The sequence below is a fragment of the Pan paniscus genome, chromosome 12 (assembly GCF_029289425.2).
Source record: "Pan paniscus chromosome 12, NHGRI_mPanPan1-v2.0_pri, whole genome shotgun sequence".
Lineage (NCBI taxonomy): Eukaryota > Metazoa > Chordata > Mammalia > Primates > Hominidae > Pan > Pan paniscus.
Genome location: NC_073261.2, coordinates 33,497,063 through 33,510,896, shown reverse-complemented (window position 1 = coordinate 33,510,896; position 13,834 = coordinate 33,497,063). Strand labels below are relative to the sequence as shown.

At 42.7% G+C, this 13,834-nt stretch overlaps 1 protein-coding gene across 1 annotated transcript in view; it reads right to left on the bottom strand.

Moving 5' to 3' along the window:
• The window catches only part of LOC100969696 (ankyrin repeat domain-containing protein 20B-like), a 102,232-nt gene that overhangs the window by 29,154 nt on the left and 59,244 nt on the right, over positions 1-13,834 (bottom strand). Inside the window, exons 20-25 of the mRNA XM_057301273.2 lie at positions 13,485-13,696; positions 11,350-11,572; positions 7,867-7,912; positions 6,646-6,699; positions 5,726-5,844; positions 4,012-4,184 (exon numbers count right to left, since the gene is read on the bottom strand). Coding sequence (XP_057157256.1) covers positions 6,653-6,699; positions 7,867-7,912; positions 11,350-11,572; positions 13,485-13,696 — 528 coding nt within the window. The 3' untranslated portion in view covers positions 4,012-4,184; positions 5,726-5,844; positions 6,646-6,652. The remainder of the gene's footprint in view (positions 1-4,011; positions 4,185-5,725; positions 5,845-6,645; positions 6,700-7,866; positions 7,913-11,349; positions 11,573-13,484; positions 13,697-13,834) is intronic.

Below are 13,834 nucleotides of genomic sequence, written 5' to 3'. Positions count from 1 at the left end.
CCTTCCTACTACCCACCACCCTCCCACCACCCTCCAGCCAGCCTACTCATTCCCATCCTACCCACCCCTTTTTCCGTCCACACCCACCCCTGCCCATCCATGATTATTAAATCACTTCCTCCCACTCCCTCATCTTTCTGTCATGCTCTAATCCCTCCAAACCCTCCCAATCTTTGTTTGCTACCCACTACTGAGCCTGCTTCTACTTTTTCAGGTATCTCTATAGCAGGTTGGCTATGTAGCAATAACACAAAACCCCATTTAAGGGGAAAAATTCAAGAAGACTTCAGAAATTTGCATATAAAGAAGCCCTGTGCTAATAGCCAAGACAAAGGGAAAAAGGCCTTGAAGATATTTCACAGCTCTCTCTGCAGTTCTAATTTTCTGTATTATTGTAAATGAAAGGGGTTTAATTGAATCACTGTTCTGCAAGCTGTGAAGGAAGCATAGTGTCTTCTGTTTCTGGGAGGAATCAAGAAGCCTCCTAATTATACGAGAAGCCAAGACAATGAGATATCTCCTAAGGCAGGAGTAGGAGGAAGACAGAGTGAGGAAAGAGGTTCCACAGCCTTTTGAACAACCAGATCTCATGAGAACTCACTCACTATCAGGAGGACAGCATCAAGGTGATGGTCCTTTATCATTCGTGAAGAATCTACTCATACCCTTTTATAACTAAATCTTTTTCCACCTAGGCCCCACCTCTAACATTAGGGAGTATAATTCCACATGGGTTTTGATAGGGACACAGAGACAAACCATATTATTCTGTCCCTGACCCCATGAACGTCATGTCCTTCTCACATTGCAAAATACAATCATGCCTTGCCAGAATGAGTCTTAACTCATTTCAGCATTAACTCAAACTTACAAAGTCCAAAGTCTCATCTGAGTCAAGGCTACAGTCTCTCTTTCCTACGAGCCTCTGAAATAAAAAGCAAGTTCACAGCTTCTAACGTATAATGATGGTACAGGCATTGTGTAAGCTTTCCATATTCAAAAGGAAGACGTTTTCCAGAAAGCTTCTTATTTCTATCTGAGACCTCCTCAACCTGGCCTTCACTGTCCATGTTTCTGCCAGGATTTTTATCACAACCATTTAACCAGTCTCTAAGATAGTCCAAAAATTTTCGCATCTGTCTTCTTTTGAGCCCTCCAAACTCTTCCAACCTCTGCCCATTACCTAGTTACAAAGCTGCTTCCACATTTTCAGGTATGTTTATAGCAATGCTGCAATCGTCATTTGCCATTTTCTGTTTGATTCATTTTGAAAAAGAGGTTTAATTGGCTCATGGTTCTGCAGGGTTGACAGGAAGCACAGGGCTTCTGATTCTGGGAGGCCTCAGAAATCTTTCAATCTTTGTACAAGGCAAAGAAAGAGTGAGTTGTCTCACTTGGCAAGAGGAAAACACGCAGAGTAGGGAGGTGACGTAGAGTTTTCAGTGGCCAGATCTCAGGAGAAGTCACTCATGATTGTGAGGATGGTACAAGGGGATGGTGCCGAACCATTCATGAGAAATTTGCCTTCATAAATCAATCGCCTTATACCAGGATCCACCTTCCACATTAGGAAATATAATTAAATATGAGATTTGGTGGGGACACATATTCGAATTGCATCATCAGTCTTTGAGTATAAAGACATGCACAGCAGGCTTTATCCAGCCAACTTATTTGAGACTCTTTATACGGTTTGTGGTCTACAGAATATACACTAAAATATTCATACTTCAAAAAGCAGTAAAGTGGTATGATCATTCTTCCAAAATTTACAATGGTAGTTTAGGCATTCATGGCATGATTTGGTTCATGTTTTCTACTGTTTCTATTCTATCACCATATTAACTGTTTCCTACACAATTCTGTATTCAGCTGGATTTCAGTTGAGCACAAAACCATCCTTGTGCTACCACGGATAGCTGGCACTAGCTCTTTGCTAGTGTTATCATTCTGTGTAGAAAGTATCCTTGAACTGGAAACAGTCCACAATCAAATATCTAGTCATTCAACGCTATCGATTACTGGATGACTTTTTGAAAAATTTGTATCTCTTGTTGCAAGAAATGCTGCATCTGTGATTTCATGTCTCTCATTCAAACTGGATGGAAGTGGTCAATTTCCACTGAAGTGGTGAAAGAATTCCTGTTCCTGTGATTCTGACGTCATCAGTCTCTGCATCGCTGTCTTCCCTTCTGCCACATGTTGCCTGCCCTCCGTGACTTTGGTAAGAACTTCCTTGTGTACGTGGATGATGTTCAGGATGTTGGTCTGGTGTCCCTGAGACAGCACTAACAGGTCCATGACTGGGTCCAGGTCCTGCCTGGGCTGATTGGCAAAGAGCTCACTGACAGTGTTGAAGGCATCTGTGGTGAAGTGGATGGCCTGGTCCAGCTCCAAGGCCTGGCTGAGGCTGAAGAACTGGCAGCTTTCTGATGCTCTTTCTCAAAGCCTGTCACCATCACCTGCTTGCATGTCAACTCATTGGCTGTGAAGTTGAGCTGAGTGCCCTGTTGTCCATCTTCTTAGTGAAGCACTTGAAGCCGTCAATCTTGCTCTCCCACTCCTAAAGTTTGAGTGTCACCCTGGGGGTGGGCTCAGGGCCAGGGAGAATCTGGCACTCATCGTCTCATCCTTCTCAGCCTTCCTCTTGCCCTGTCTCCAGGCTGTCTCTTCAGTGCTGGTGGGGCACATCAGGAAGTGACAAAAGATGTGGCACTAGAAGCTGGCCTAGTGGTTCATCCACCAGATTAGGCCCTTTCTGCACTTGAACACAGAAGCCTCCTCAAGAGGGCCTGTGGTCTGCCTCTTGGCACCCAAGAAGCCCACAGTGCTGTAGGAGCCCTGATGCATGGACTGGAGCCCCAAAGGCAGCGCACACCCTGCTCCTGAGCCTGCTGCTCATTTCCTATATGTGGCTCCATTTGCAGCACAGTTGTTGCACTGAGGCCTGTGCATGCCAGGCAAGGCCAAGCTGGCTCAAAGAGCAACCAGCCACCTCTGCAAGGGTGTGCCAGGAGCAGGTAGACCAGCCACCAACCTCACTTGCTGCCAGTCAGAGTAAATCAGTTATTCTGCCCTAGAGGTAGGGCCCCAGTGCCATCTGCTTTTCCTCAGGCCTCCACTCCATCAGCTGTCAGGTGGTGGTCACTCAGGCTGTGGGAACCTGGCCATCCCTGTTTTCCTTGAGTGGGTGAGGTTAGTGGCTGGTCCACCTGCTCTTGGCACACCCTTGCAGAGGTGGCCAGTTGTTCTTTAAGCCAGCTTGGACTTACCTGGCATGCACAGGCCCCGGGTACTGACAAGCTGCTCTGAGTGAGCTTGTCTTGTCTTGGGCCAAATTCTAAGTCTGCCCAGGGCTACAGAAGGCTGAGTCCCCTAGGTGGTAATCCTGGCTGCTGCAGGGAGGCCCATGATGCTCCTCCCCTCCCAGGACTCAGGATGAGGTTCAACTGGGACAGGACCCTTTAGGTATGGGACTTGTGCCCCAGGAGGGGGCCTCTGTCACACAGGTTGGCTAAGATGTATGGCATGCTTCTGGCTTCCAGGGATGTTGGGATGACACATTCACCCTTCCCTCCAGGGACCTCAAAATGACCAGCTTCCCCTTTGAGAATGACTTCCCAAGGCCTAGGAGCCATCTGGGGCTGCAGGGCAGCTGGCCGCATGCTGCCCTGGCTTCTTCCATGTTGTGCTGGTCACTCCCACCAAGGGGGGTCAGATGCAAGCACCATGAAGGGTGGTTGTCTCTGGACCTGCTTCTTGGTTATCATGGAGCTGGACTGGGCCTGGGTGAGAGGGCCTGATGGGGTTGTCCTGGGTCATCACAGGGGTGATCAGAAAAGATGCAGAATGGAATTGCTGCGAGGATGAATGAGATGACTGTCAGCACAGAATAGGCACCCAGTGAGTGTTCAGGGATTACCCTCAGCAGCTGCCCAGAGGCCAAAACCACCCACCTGATAGCGACTGTCCCCAAGCCAGGAGAAAGAGAAGAGAGCAGGTCCCACTCACCTGAGTCTGATCAGTCAGCTGTGTTGAGATGTGCCTCTCACCTAGAAAATGGTCCTTCACGCAGAGCCACTCACAGACACGGCTGTGTGTCTCTAACTTCTCCACAACACAGAGGCGATGGGGGCTTAGCAACAGTGACATTGTGGGGTGACACAACCCACCACAATGGGAGCCTGCATGGGTCAACAGGGCCCAGAGTCAATGTCCTCTATCCCCTGAACTGACATGTGTGGATGCAGTGTGTTTGTGCATGTGTGTGTGCCTGTATATGTGTGCACTTATGTGTGTGTGTGTTTCTCCTGCTTCTCTGGCCAGGCCTAGCTTCTCCACTCACGGGTGCACCCAGGTCATCACTGAGGGCTCATGGCCAGCATTAGAGCTTCTATAGGTGCTCCCCAATCTCTGCCTTCCCCACCCATGGTGGTCCTGGGGATGCAGACAGAGGAGGGGCACCAGGCACAGCAGAGAGGGCTGGCACCCCCTCTAGGTGAAACACAGGTCATGTGTAAAGTTGTAGGTCGGCCAAGCAGTGCTGGATTCAACACATCTTCTCACCTTCTCTTTCCAGCCACCCTCCAAGGTGCCCTGACTCACCTTCTCTGCAGATGGAGGCAAGGAGACTCCACAGACAAACCCCCTGCCTGAGGTCACACAGTGGCCAGCTGGCCAGGTTCCTACTGATCAGCTGCCCAGGACCAGGTTCCCACTGATGAGGCCTCTAATGACCACTCCTCCATTTACCAGTTCCCACTGACCAAGTCCCCACTGACCATGTCTTCCTAACCAGGCTCACACTTAATAGGCCTCATAGGCCAGACCTCACTGACCAATTTCCCACTGACCTGGTCCCCACTGACCAGGTTCCCACTGACAAGACCGCAATTTACCAGGTTGTTGCTCACCTGACCCCCACTCAACAATTTTCCATGGACCAGTCCCCAGCTGACCGAGCCCCCTCTGACCAGGCACTCACTGACCAGGCTCCAAGCCACTAAGGCCCCACACTGACCAGGCACCTAGTATACTGTATAGGCCCCACCAACCAGTTTTTCATTGTTTATGTTCCAACCCATCAGGCCTCACTAAGAAGACCACCACTGACCAGGTCCCCATGGACCAGGCTTCCAATGACTAGGTCACCAGGTCCCCACTGATGAGGCCTTTACTGAGGAGGCCACAACTATCCAGGTCCCAACTGACTAGGTCCTGATGACCAGGCCCCCTGACCATGGTCCACTGACAAGGCCCCTGAGCAGCGTGCTCAAAGTCTCATTACAATGCCCCCCTCAGCCCACAGACCATCCCTCCCTGTATGTGTGCCCAGAGGTCAGGCCCTGGGGTTTTTTTTGGGACATGGCTTTTCCTCCAAGACAGAGGGAGAGACAGTTGGCCTCAGGCTCCAGGTGCCCAGCTCCACACTCACCCCAAAAGCCCTCTGGGCCAATCTTAAAGGAGATAGTGAGGTGGCCTGGCACTGCCTGGACATGCCATGTAGCCTATTCCTGAGTGTCAGAGTGGGAGGAAGGCAGGGACATTTGGCAGATGAGATATCTTGTGCTGTTGGGCCTCCCAGGGCCCTTCCCACAGAGTCCCGATCTACAGACACAGCACAGAGGCTACAGGAAGACTAATGCAGAACCCTTGAGGCTGAGCCAGGGACCACTTGAGGACTGTGCCCAGACAGCCAGAAGGCCCTTTGCTAGTTTCTTGGTACCTCATGGAGGCGGCAGCGGTTCTTCTGTTGGGGACCAGTGAGCACGTGCTGGGGAGGGCTCGCCTGTGCTTCCTCAGTGGCTCCACCTCTGCTTCTAAGAAAAATCACTCATTCCATGGCTGGAGCAGAGAAAATACAAGATGAGCTTAGAACATCTTGTTCCAGAAACTAAAAAAGTGCTGACAGAATAATAAGGACAAATAAAAAAGACATGAAGTCAGCTTGAAATGTCTACCACTGGCCTAATCTTGGGGAATGGGAGCACCAGAATCATGAGCTTTCCCTTCTCAGTTATTTATTGGTTTTACTTCTCCATGTACAGCAAAGAAGAGAAGAAAATAATCATCTGGCAACCATCATAGTAATAATTGTTCAAACACAAGTCATCCATGAAATGCTAAATCTAGTGGGTTCTGAGGAGTAACTGGATATTTACAGAGCCTCAAAATATCTCCCCACAAAATACGGTTCAACTACAAAAAGAAAATTGTCACATTAGCATGGACAAGCCTGGCAGGTACTCCTTAACTCCCCTAAGTAGTAAAAGCTGTAAAATGCAAAGAAGCCTTCGATGACCTTTACTAAAGTATCAATGATGACTTGGTTGTTTGGCTGTTTAAACAGCTGACATTTGGGCAATTTGAGTACGTCAAACTCAATAATACTGGTGTTCATTTGCAAGATCCACTTAAAACTTAAGGAGGCTAAAAAACATCATTTAAATTACCCTATAAATTATCACCATACATGTGATACAAAAACATCCTACTTCAGTAAAGATTGTAATGTTATATATTTTATGAGAAACAATTAAAATGTTGTGTAAATAGCCCAGTAATAAAGTTTTATAATCTTTTAAAGAATAAAATTTTTCCTTAAGACTTTATGGTTAAACATTCTCTTCATTAGATGTGGCTTACCAGTGGATTATAGAGAAGTAAGTAGATGGGAGCAAGTGTCCAACACAGCAACAGCTGGAAAGAAAAAGAAAGAATTATGTTCTTTACCTAAAACACTTCAGTTAACTAAATGTGAGTTTAAATACTAAAGAGTTGAGAACTTTATCGGAGTTAGTAAGAATGAGAAATATGTATGTACATTTACAATATAAAATTACTATTAAATAATTTACACGACATTAATTCTATTGTGTTTAAATATCAGAGGTTTTTCATTCTTCATTCATGTAATCAACAGCCACGTGCTAAGGTCCTAGAACCAGCACTGGAATTCCAAGATGAAGATGGTATGGGCCACCTCTCAACAGTCATATGCTATAACCTAAAAAAACAGACAGGCAGGCAAGGTCCACATAGTGTCATAGATACTATGACAGGTATACAGCAGGGCACTACTGGAACACACAAAAGGGACATCTATCCCACTTTTATGTCAATATCATGGGCTTTCTGGTGGAGGAGATAACATAGGTTGATACCTGAAGGAGAAGGAAAAGCTTGCCAGATAGAGGGAAGAGGTGAAGGCCAAGAGTCTGAGATGAGGAAGAGCCCTGCGGAGTTCTACTCTGTCCACTTTGGTGCTAGAGCAAAGGGCAGAGTGCGGTAAGTGGCAAGAAGCAAGGCTGAGTAACTTGACAAGAATCACATTGATGTGGGTGTTTTTACTTCATGGTGAAAAATTTGGAACTTTTCCTGAGAACAGATGTAAGCCAATGACACAGTAAATGACAGGAGATTTAAAATGTCACCTGTCAAGTGACTGCTTATGAAGGGTTATTGCCCAGCTAAGGATTTCAAAATGAGTCTCAGGTCTGTTGGCCTTCAATCTCTACCAAAACCCTGAGAACTTGGTGATGGCTTTGTTTTCTGAGAATCGTTTCAGTGTGCTGGCTGACAGTTCCATGAGAATGGCAAAACTTAAGAAAGTGTAGAGCCAGGAAAAAATGGATGCATAGACTTCTTGGGAATTTTTTAAGCTATGGAACATGATGAATTTATGGTGCATAAGTACAGTCTTCTCTGTGAAAGATTTTGTTTTCACATCTCGCATTAGATGTGTGTAAGATAAAAAATACTTGACATAGTATCTACTAACCAAACAATGAAAAGGAATGCCATTTGTTATTTACACTTTATTTCTAAAATAAACCTACATGTAATTAATAAATTTTGGCAACATACTTCTCTTTGTTTCTCTAGTTATTTGTTCTACATAGTCCAGCTCCATCTAAAATAAGTAAAAATAATAATAATGTTTAAGTTAAACAAGAAACATTATCATGCAAATAATGTATCACTTACAAAACGTGGCCTTTAGTATTTTTAGCGACTAGACATAACTTGAAGTTTGCTTAAATAGAAAAATAATCACATAAATATAGTAAAATTTCTACTTATTTTAAGTTCAGATAACAGAGGATGCATCTGTGTAATGCTGTTTAGAGTAATCGGACAAAAATACAGTTAATATTGGTCTATTGCATATACATGATTTTAGAAAGGTAGTGTTATTAGTACAAAGGTTAAACAATGGCCAGGTGTGGTGGCTCACGCCTGTAATCCGAGCACTTGGGGAGGCCAAGGCAGGCAGATCATGAGGTCAGGAGATCGAAACCATCCTGGCCAACATGGGGAAACCCTGTCTCTATTAAAAAGACAAAAATTAGCTGGGCATGGTGGTGCACACTTGTAGCCCCAGCTACTCGGGAGGCTAAGGCAGGAGAATTGCTTGAAGCCAGGAGGTGGAGGTTGCAGTGAGCCAAGATTGCACCACTGCACTCCAGCCTGGTGACAGAGTGAGACCTTGTCTCAAAAAAAAAAAAATAAATAAATAAATAATTAAAGTCATCTTTTGCAATGAATGCATTGCTTTGAAATTCTTAGCAAAACTCTGCCCTTTATACAAGTTTAATCCATTTTTTTACATCAATAAATTTTATCTTAAAAAGAAATTTCTATTCTCTACTCATAGTAAACTTTTTTAATAGTAAATTTTTCTTGGTTTTTTTTTGTTTGTTTCTTTTTTTCTAGTTTGTATTCTAAATTAAGATGGTACCTGTGTAGGCTTCTTCCAAGAGTATACTGAGGGAGGCCGAGGTTTGGAGTACAGTGGAACCCATCACACAGGTAGTAAGCATAGGACCCAATAAGTAGTTTTCCAACCCTGGCCCACTCTGTCCCTCCCTGTTCTTATTTCCCAGTGTCTATTGTTCCCATGTTTATGACAATGTGCACCCAATGTGTAGCTCCCACGTAAGTGAAAACATGAGATATTTGGTTTCTGTTTCTGTGTTAGTTTGCTTAGGATAGTGGATTCCAGCTGTATCCGTGTTGCTGCAAAGGACATGATTTTGTTATTTTCTTGGCTGCATAGTATTCCATGGTATATATGGAACTTTCCAATCTACCTTGGATTTTCAATCTGCCTTGGATGCACCTGGATTGACTCCATGTCTTTGCTGTTTTGAATAGTGCTGCAATGAACACACATATGCATGCATCTTTTTATTACAATGATTTATTGTCCTCTAGGTATACCCCTAGTATAGTAATGGGATTGCTGCATCCAACGGTCATTGTTAGTTCTTAATTTCCAAACTGCTCTCCATAGTAGCTGAACTAATTTACATTGCCAAAAACGGTGTGTGTTCCCTTTTCTCCACTGCTTCCCCAACATCTTTTTTGTTTTCTTTTTACTTTTTAACAAAAGTTATTCTGATGGGTGTGAAATGGTATCTCACTGATGTTTTGTTTGGCACCTTTCTGATGATTAACAATGGTAAGCATTTGTTAATATGTTTGTTGGCCACTTACATGTGTTATTTTGAGAAGTGTCTGTTCATGTTCCTTGCCCATTTTTAATGGTGTTATTTATTTTTTGCTTGTTGATTTGTTTAGGTCTCTTATGGATTCTGGATAATAGGCGTTTGCTGTATCCATAGTTTGTGAATATTTTCTTCCATTCTTTACTCTGTCTGTTTAATCCTGTGATAGTTTCTCATGCTGTGCAGAATCTTTTTAGCTTAATTAGATCACACTTGTCAATTGTTGTTATTCTTGCAATTGCTTTTGAGGACTTAGCCATAAATTAATTGAGAAGTATGATGTCCAGAAGAGTATTTCCTAGGTTTTCTTCTAGGATTTTTATAGTCAGAGGATGTACTCTTATGTAAGAAAAGCACAAACCTTTTTTTTTTTTTTTTTGAGACAGAGTCTCCATCACCTAGGCTATAGTGCAGTGGTATGATCTTGGTTCACTGCAACCTCTGTCTCCCAGGTTCAAGTGATTCTCCTGCCTCAGCCTCCCGAGTATCTGAGATTACACATGCCTGCCAACATGCCGTGCTAATTTTTGTATTTTTAGTAGAGATGGGTTTCATCATGTTGGCCAGGCTTGTCTCAAACTCCTGACCTCAGATGATCCACCTGCCTCGGCCTCCCAAAATGTTGGGATTATAAGTGTGAGCCACGGCACCTGGCCAAGCACAAAGCTTTTAACATAAAAATGGAAATGAACATTTTAGTGTTTTGTTTAATTCATAAAATGCAATTATTTTGGATTCTACTAAATAATAAACATCTATATGTGGTAAAACTGTTTGGATGCCAATCATTCAGTTGTGATTATGGGTGGGAAGAGTTGAGACAGTGCAAATAAACTTTTTAAAAAATGTTTTATATTCAAGATGAAGTCTCACCCTGTCACTCAGGCTGGAGTGCAGTGGCACAATCTCGGCTCACTGCAACCTCTGCCTCCTGGGTTCAAGCAATTCTCTGCCTCAGCCTCCCTAGTAGCTGGGATTACAGGTGCTCTCCACCACACCTGGCTAATTTTTTTTTTTGTACTTTTTGTACTTTCACCATCTTGGCCAGGCTGGTCTTGAACTCCTGACCTTGTGACACACCTGCCTCGGCCTCCCAAAGTGCTGGGATTACAGACATGAGCCACCACACCTGGCCGGTGCAAAGAAACTTTAAAAGTGATATGGGCTGGATGCGGTAGCTCATGCCTGTTATCCCAGCACTTTGGGAGGTTGAGGCAGGCAGATCACAAGGTCAGGAGTTTGAGAACAGCCTGGCCAATATGGTGAAACCCTGTCTCTACTAAAAATACAAACATTAGCTGGGTGTAATGGCAGGTGCCTGTAGCCTCAGCTACTTGGGAGGCTGAGGCAGGAAAATTGCTTGAACCCGGGAGGTGGAGGTTGCAGTGAGCCAAGATGGTGCCATAACACTCCAGCCTGGGCAATAGAGTGAAACACTGTCTCAATTAAAAAAAAAGGCGGGGGGGGGGGGGCAGTATGAACCACAGCTAAACTATAATCAATTAGAGAGTAAGCCAAAGCATCTCAAACCATATCATCAGTTATCAGGCAATAATATGCAATTTCTAAAACCTAACTTAAATGCAGCTTTTAAAGACATTTTAAATGTGTCAGTTTAGTCACATTTATTGAATAAAGTTAGTAAACGGGTATCTCTTGACAATGAGAGCTCCAGGGAATTAAAAAATGTAAAGTTCCCATTTTCTTTCTGTGTTAACACAGCTAATTATGATCTTTACTAAACATGCATAAGTCAACAGAACTCAGTATTTCACCAAATTAAAAACAAGAATTATATTAGAGAAATGAAACCCAAAAGAGAAACGGTCATGTAACTAACCACGGTCAAGGAGTTCTTGAAGTTATTTGAAGTCTGTGGGCTTGAAATAGGAATTCTTATGGGTGTTTGGAAAACATATTTTCTGTTGAGTCCTATACTAGTAAGATTTTCAACACAAGGTGACTCTGGGTCTCGCCTTGTAGGAAGAGTGCTGAGAAAATATTTCATCCGCTCTTTCTCCATAAGGAGCTCCATGCTGATCGTTGCTATTTTCTTATTCGATCTGTAAAGATAGCAAAGACAAACGCTTAGTATTTCATCTTTCCTCTAATGATTCTTAATGACTTGCAGTTTTTAAAAACTTGCCCTGAGAGCAAACCAAATTATCCACTCAACAGTGTTTTCACACCGAAGATGTGTGAGAGCATACCTGTGGTAAGCAATTATAATTTTAACATCATTCTAAAGAAGCACCTGTGTTTCTAAGGTAATTTATACTGAACAAGCAGTACAAAGTAGACAGGGAAGAGAAATGGCTATCAGTGATGTATGGCTCAACAGGTAACACTTGCTGCCTTCTAAAAGGGCTCTAACTTGTGAGATTCTGAAGATTCCATTAGAAATACTCGTATTTAAAGGGTAACAATGTGGGAAAAGAATATGTTGATTTGCTTGATTATAAGACCCACTTCACTAGAAATAATTGTATCAAAACATCATGTTGTACTCCTTAATGTAGGTTAAGAAAACTAAAATGAACTACAACAAAAAAATCTAGGAATACTTGTGTTTAGCAAACAAATTTTAGGTTTCACCCTTGTGCATTTCACCCATTATCTAGGAACAATTAACCATTTGGCTCTGAGGAATAATTCAGAACAACAACTCCTGGGGGAGAACTAGATTGGTTGGTTGATGATCAAAAAGAACTAAAGCATGTCTGAAGGCAATTAGCCCCCAGCACTGTGACCAAGGCACTAGAGGTGGGGTTTTTCCTTCTGCCTTCCACACACCCTTTCAGGCTGAACAAGGTTTTATGTTTTTTGTTTTTTTATACTTTTTTAGGGTACATGTGCACAATGTGCAGGTTTGTTACATATGTATACATGTGCCATGTTGGTGTGCTGCACCCAGTAACTCATCATTTAACATTAGGTGTATCTCCAAATGCTATCCCTCCCCCCTCCCCCCACCCCATGACAGGCCCCGGTGTGTGATGTCCCCCTTCCTGTGTCCATGTGTTCTTATTGTTCAATTCCCACGTATGAGTGAGAACATGCGGTGTTTGGTTTTTTGTCCTTGCGATAGTTTGCTGAGAATGATGGTTTCCAGCTTCATCCATGTCCCTACAATGGACATGAACTCATTATTTGTTATGGCTGCATAGTATTCCATGGTGTATATGTGCCACATTTTCTTAATCCAGTCTATCATTGTTGGATATTTGGGTTGGTTCCAAGTCTTTGCTATTGTGAATACTGCTGCAATAAACATACACGTGCATGTGTCTTTATAGCAGCATGGTTTATAATCCTTTGGGTATATACCCAGTAATGGGATTGCTGGGTCAAATGGTATTTCTAGTTATCTTTTAACCACTTTCTGAATTACACTTCTTTAAATTCCTTAATAATTATTCCCTATTTCACAAGGATGCCTTTCTGTAACATCTTGAAAATGTTACACAAATAGTCTTTCTTGAGGCACCCTCTAGTGGTAATACTAAAGATCACAATCAAAAAAGATTGTGCCCAGAGTAGCAGTACCACTTGACACTTTGGGTTTAGGTTGTGATCTACCAAAAAATAAATTAAACTCATTAATATTTCTATTTAGGGAAATTCTGACAAGCAATTTTATAACAAGATCACTTTATTAATTATAAAGCTTCAAAAATACTTAGTGACAAAAACTAACAGATCAGGTTAACTACATGAGACTTTTCAGGGGAAAAAAGCCATACAAAAGCAAAAAAAAAAAAAAAAAGGGAGAGAGAGAGAAAGAAATGGGACAGAAACTATCCTTGACTAACATTTTAAAGGTAAGATTATTTACTAACATTATTTTCTGAAATTACATTATTAGATTAGCATTCACTTCCTACTAATCTCCTGAAGCCATCTCACTAAAAATTATGCTTTCAAAACAAATTAATGAGCTGAATTCATTTTCTATGAGTGTACGTTTTGACTTACTTCATTAATTTTTTTGACATGGAATTGTTATCTTTCAATGCTGCTGCAAAGGCTTCCTTATATTCTTCTAATTCGGTTGTAACCTCTTCATAAGCAGTTTTCATTTCTGAGAATTTACATTCCACATCTTTAAGTGTGAGTTCCTTCTTATTTAGTGAAGCCATATTATCCTTGTTTAACTGCTCTAATTGTTTTTCATATTGTGCTCGTTCCTAAAACAAAGGAAAAGAATACACTTTTAAAACAATTATAACCTAATTATTGTATGTTTGTTGCCTTTCATTTTGAGTCAGTGATTCAAAGAGCGATTTTGAATATGTTAGTAAAAGAGGCTGAAGCTTAAAATATTT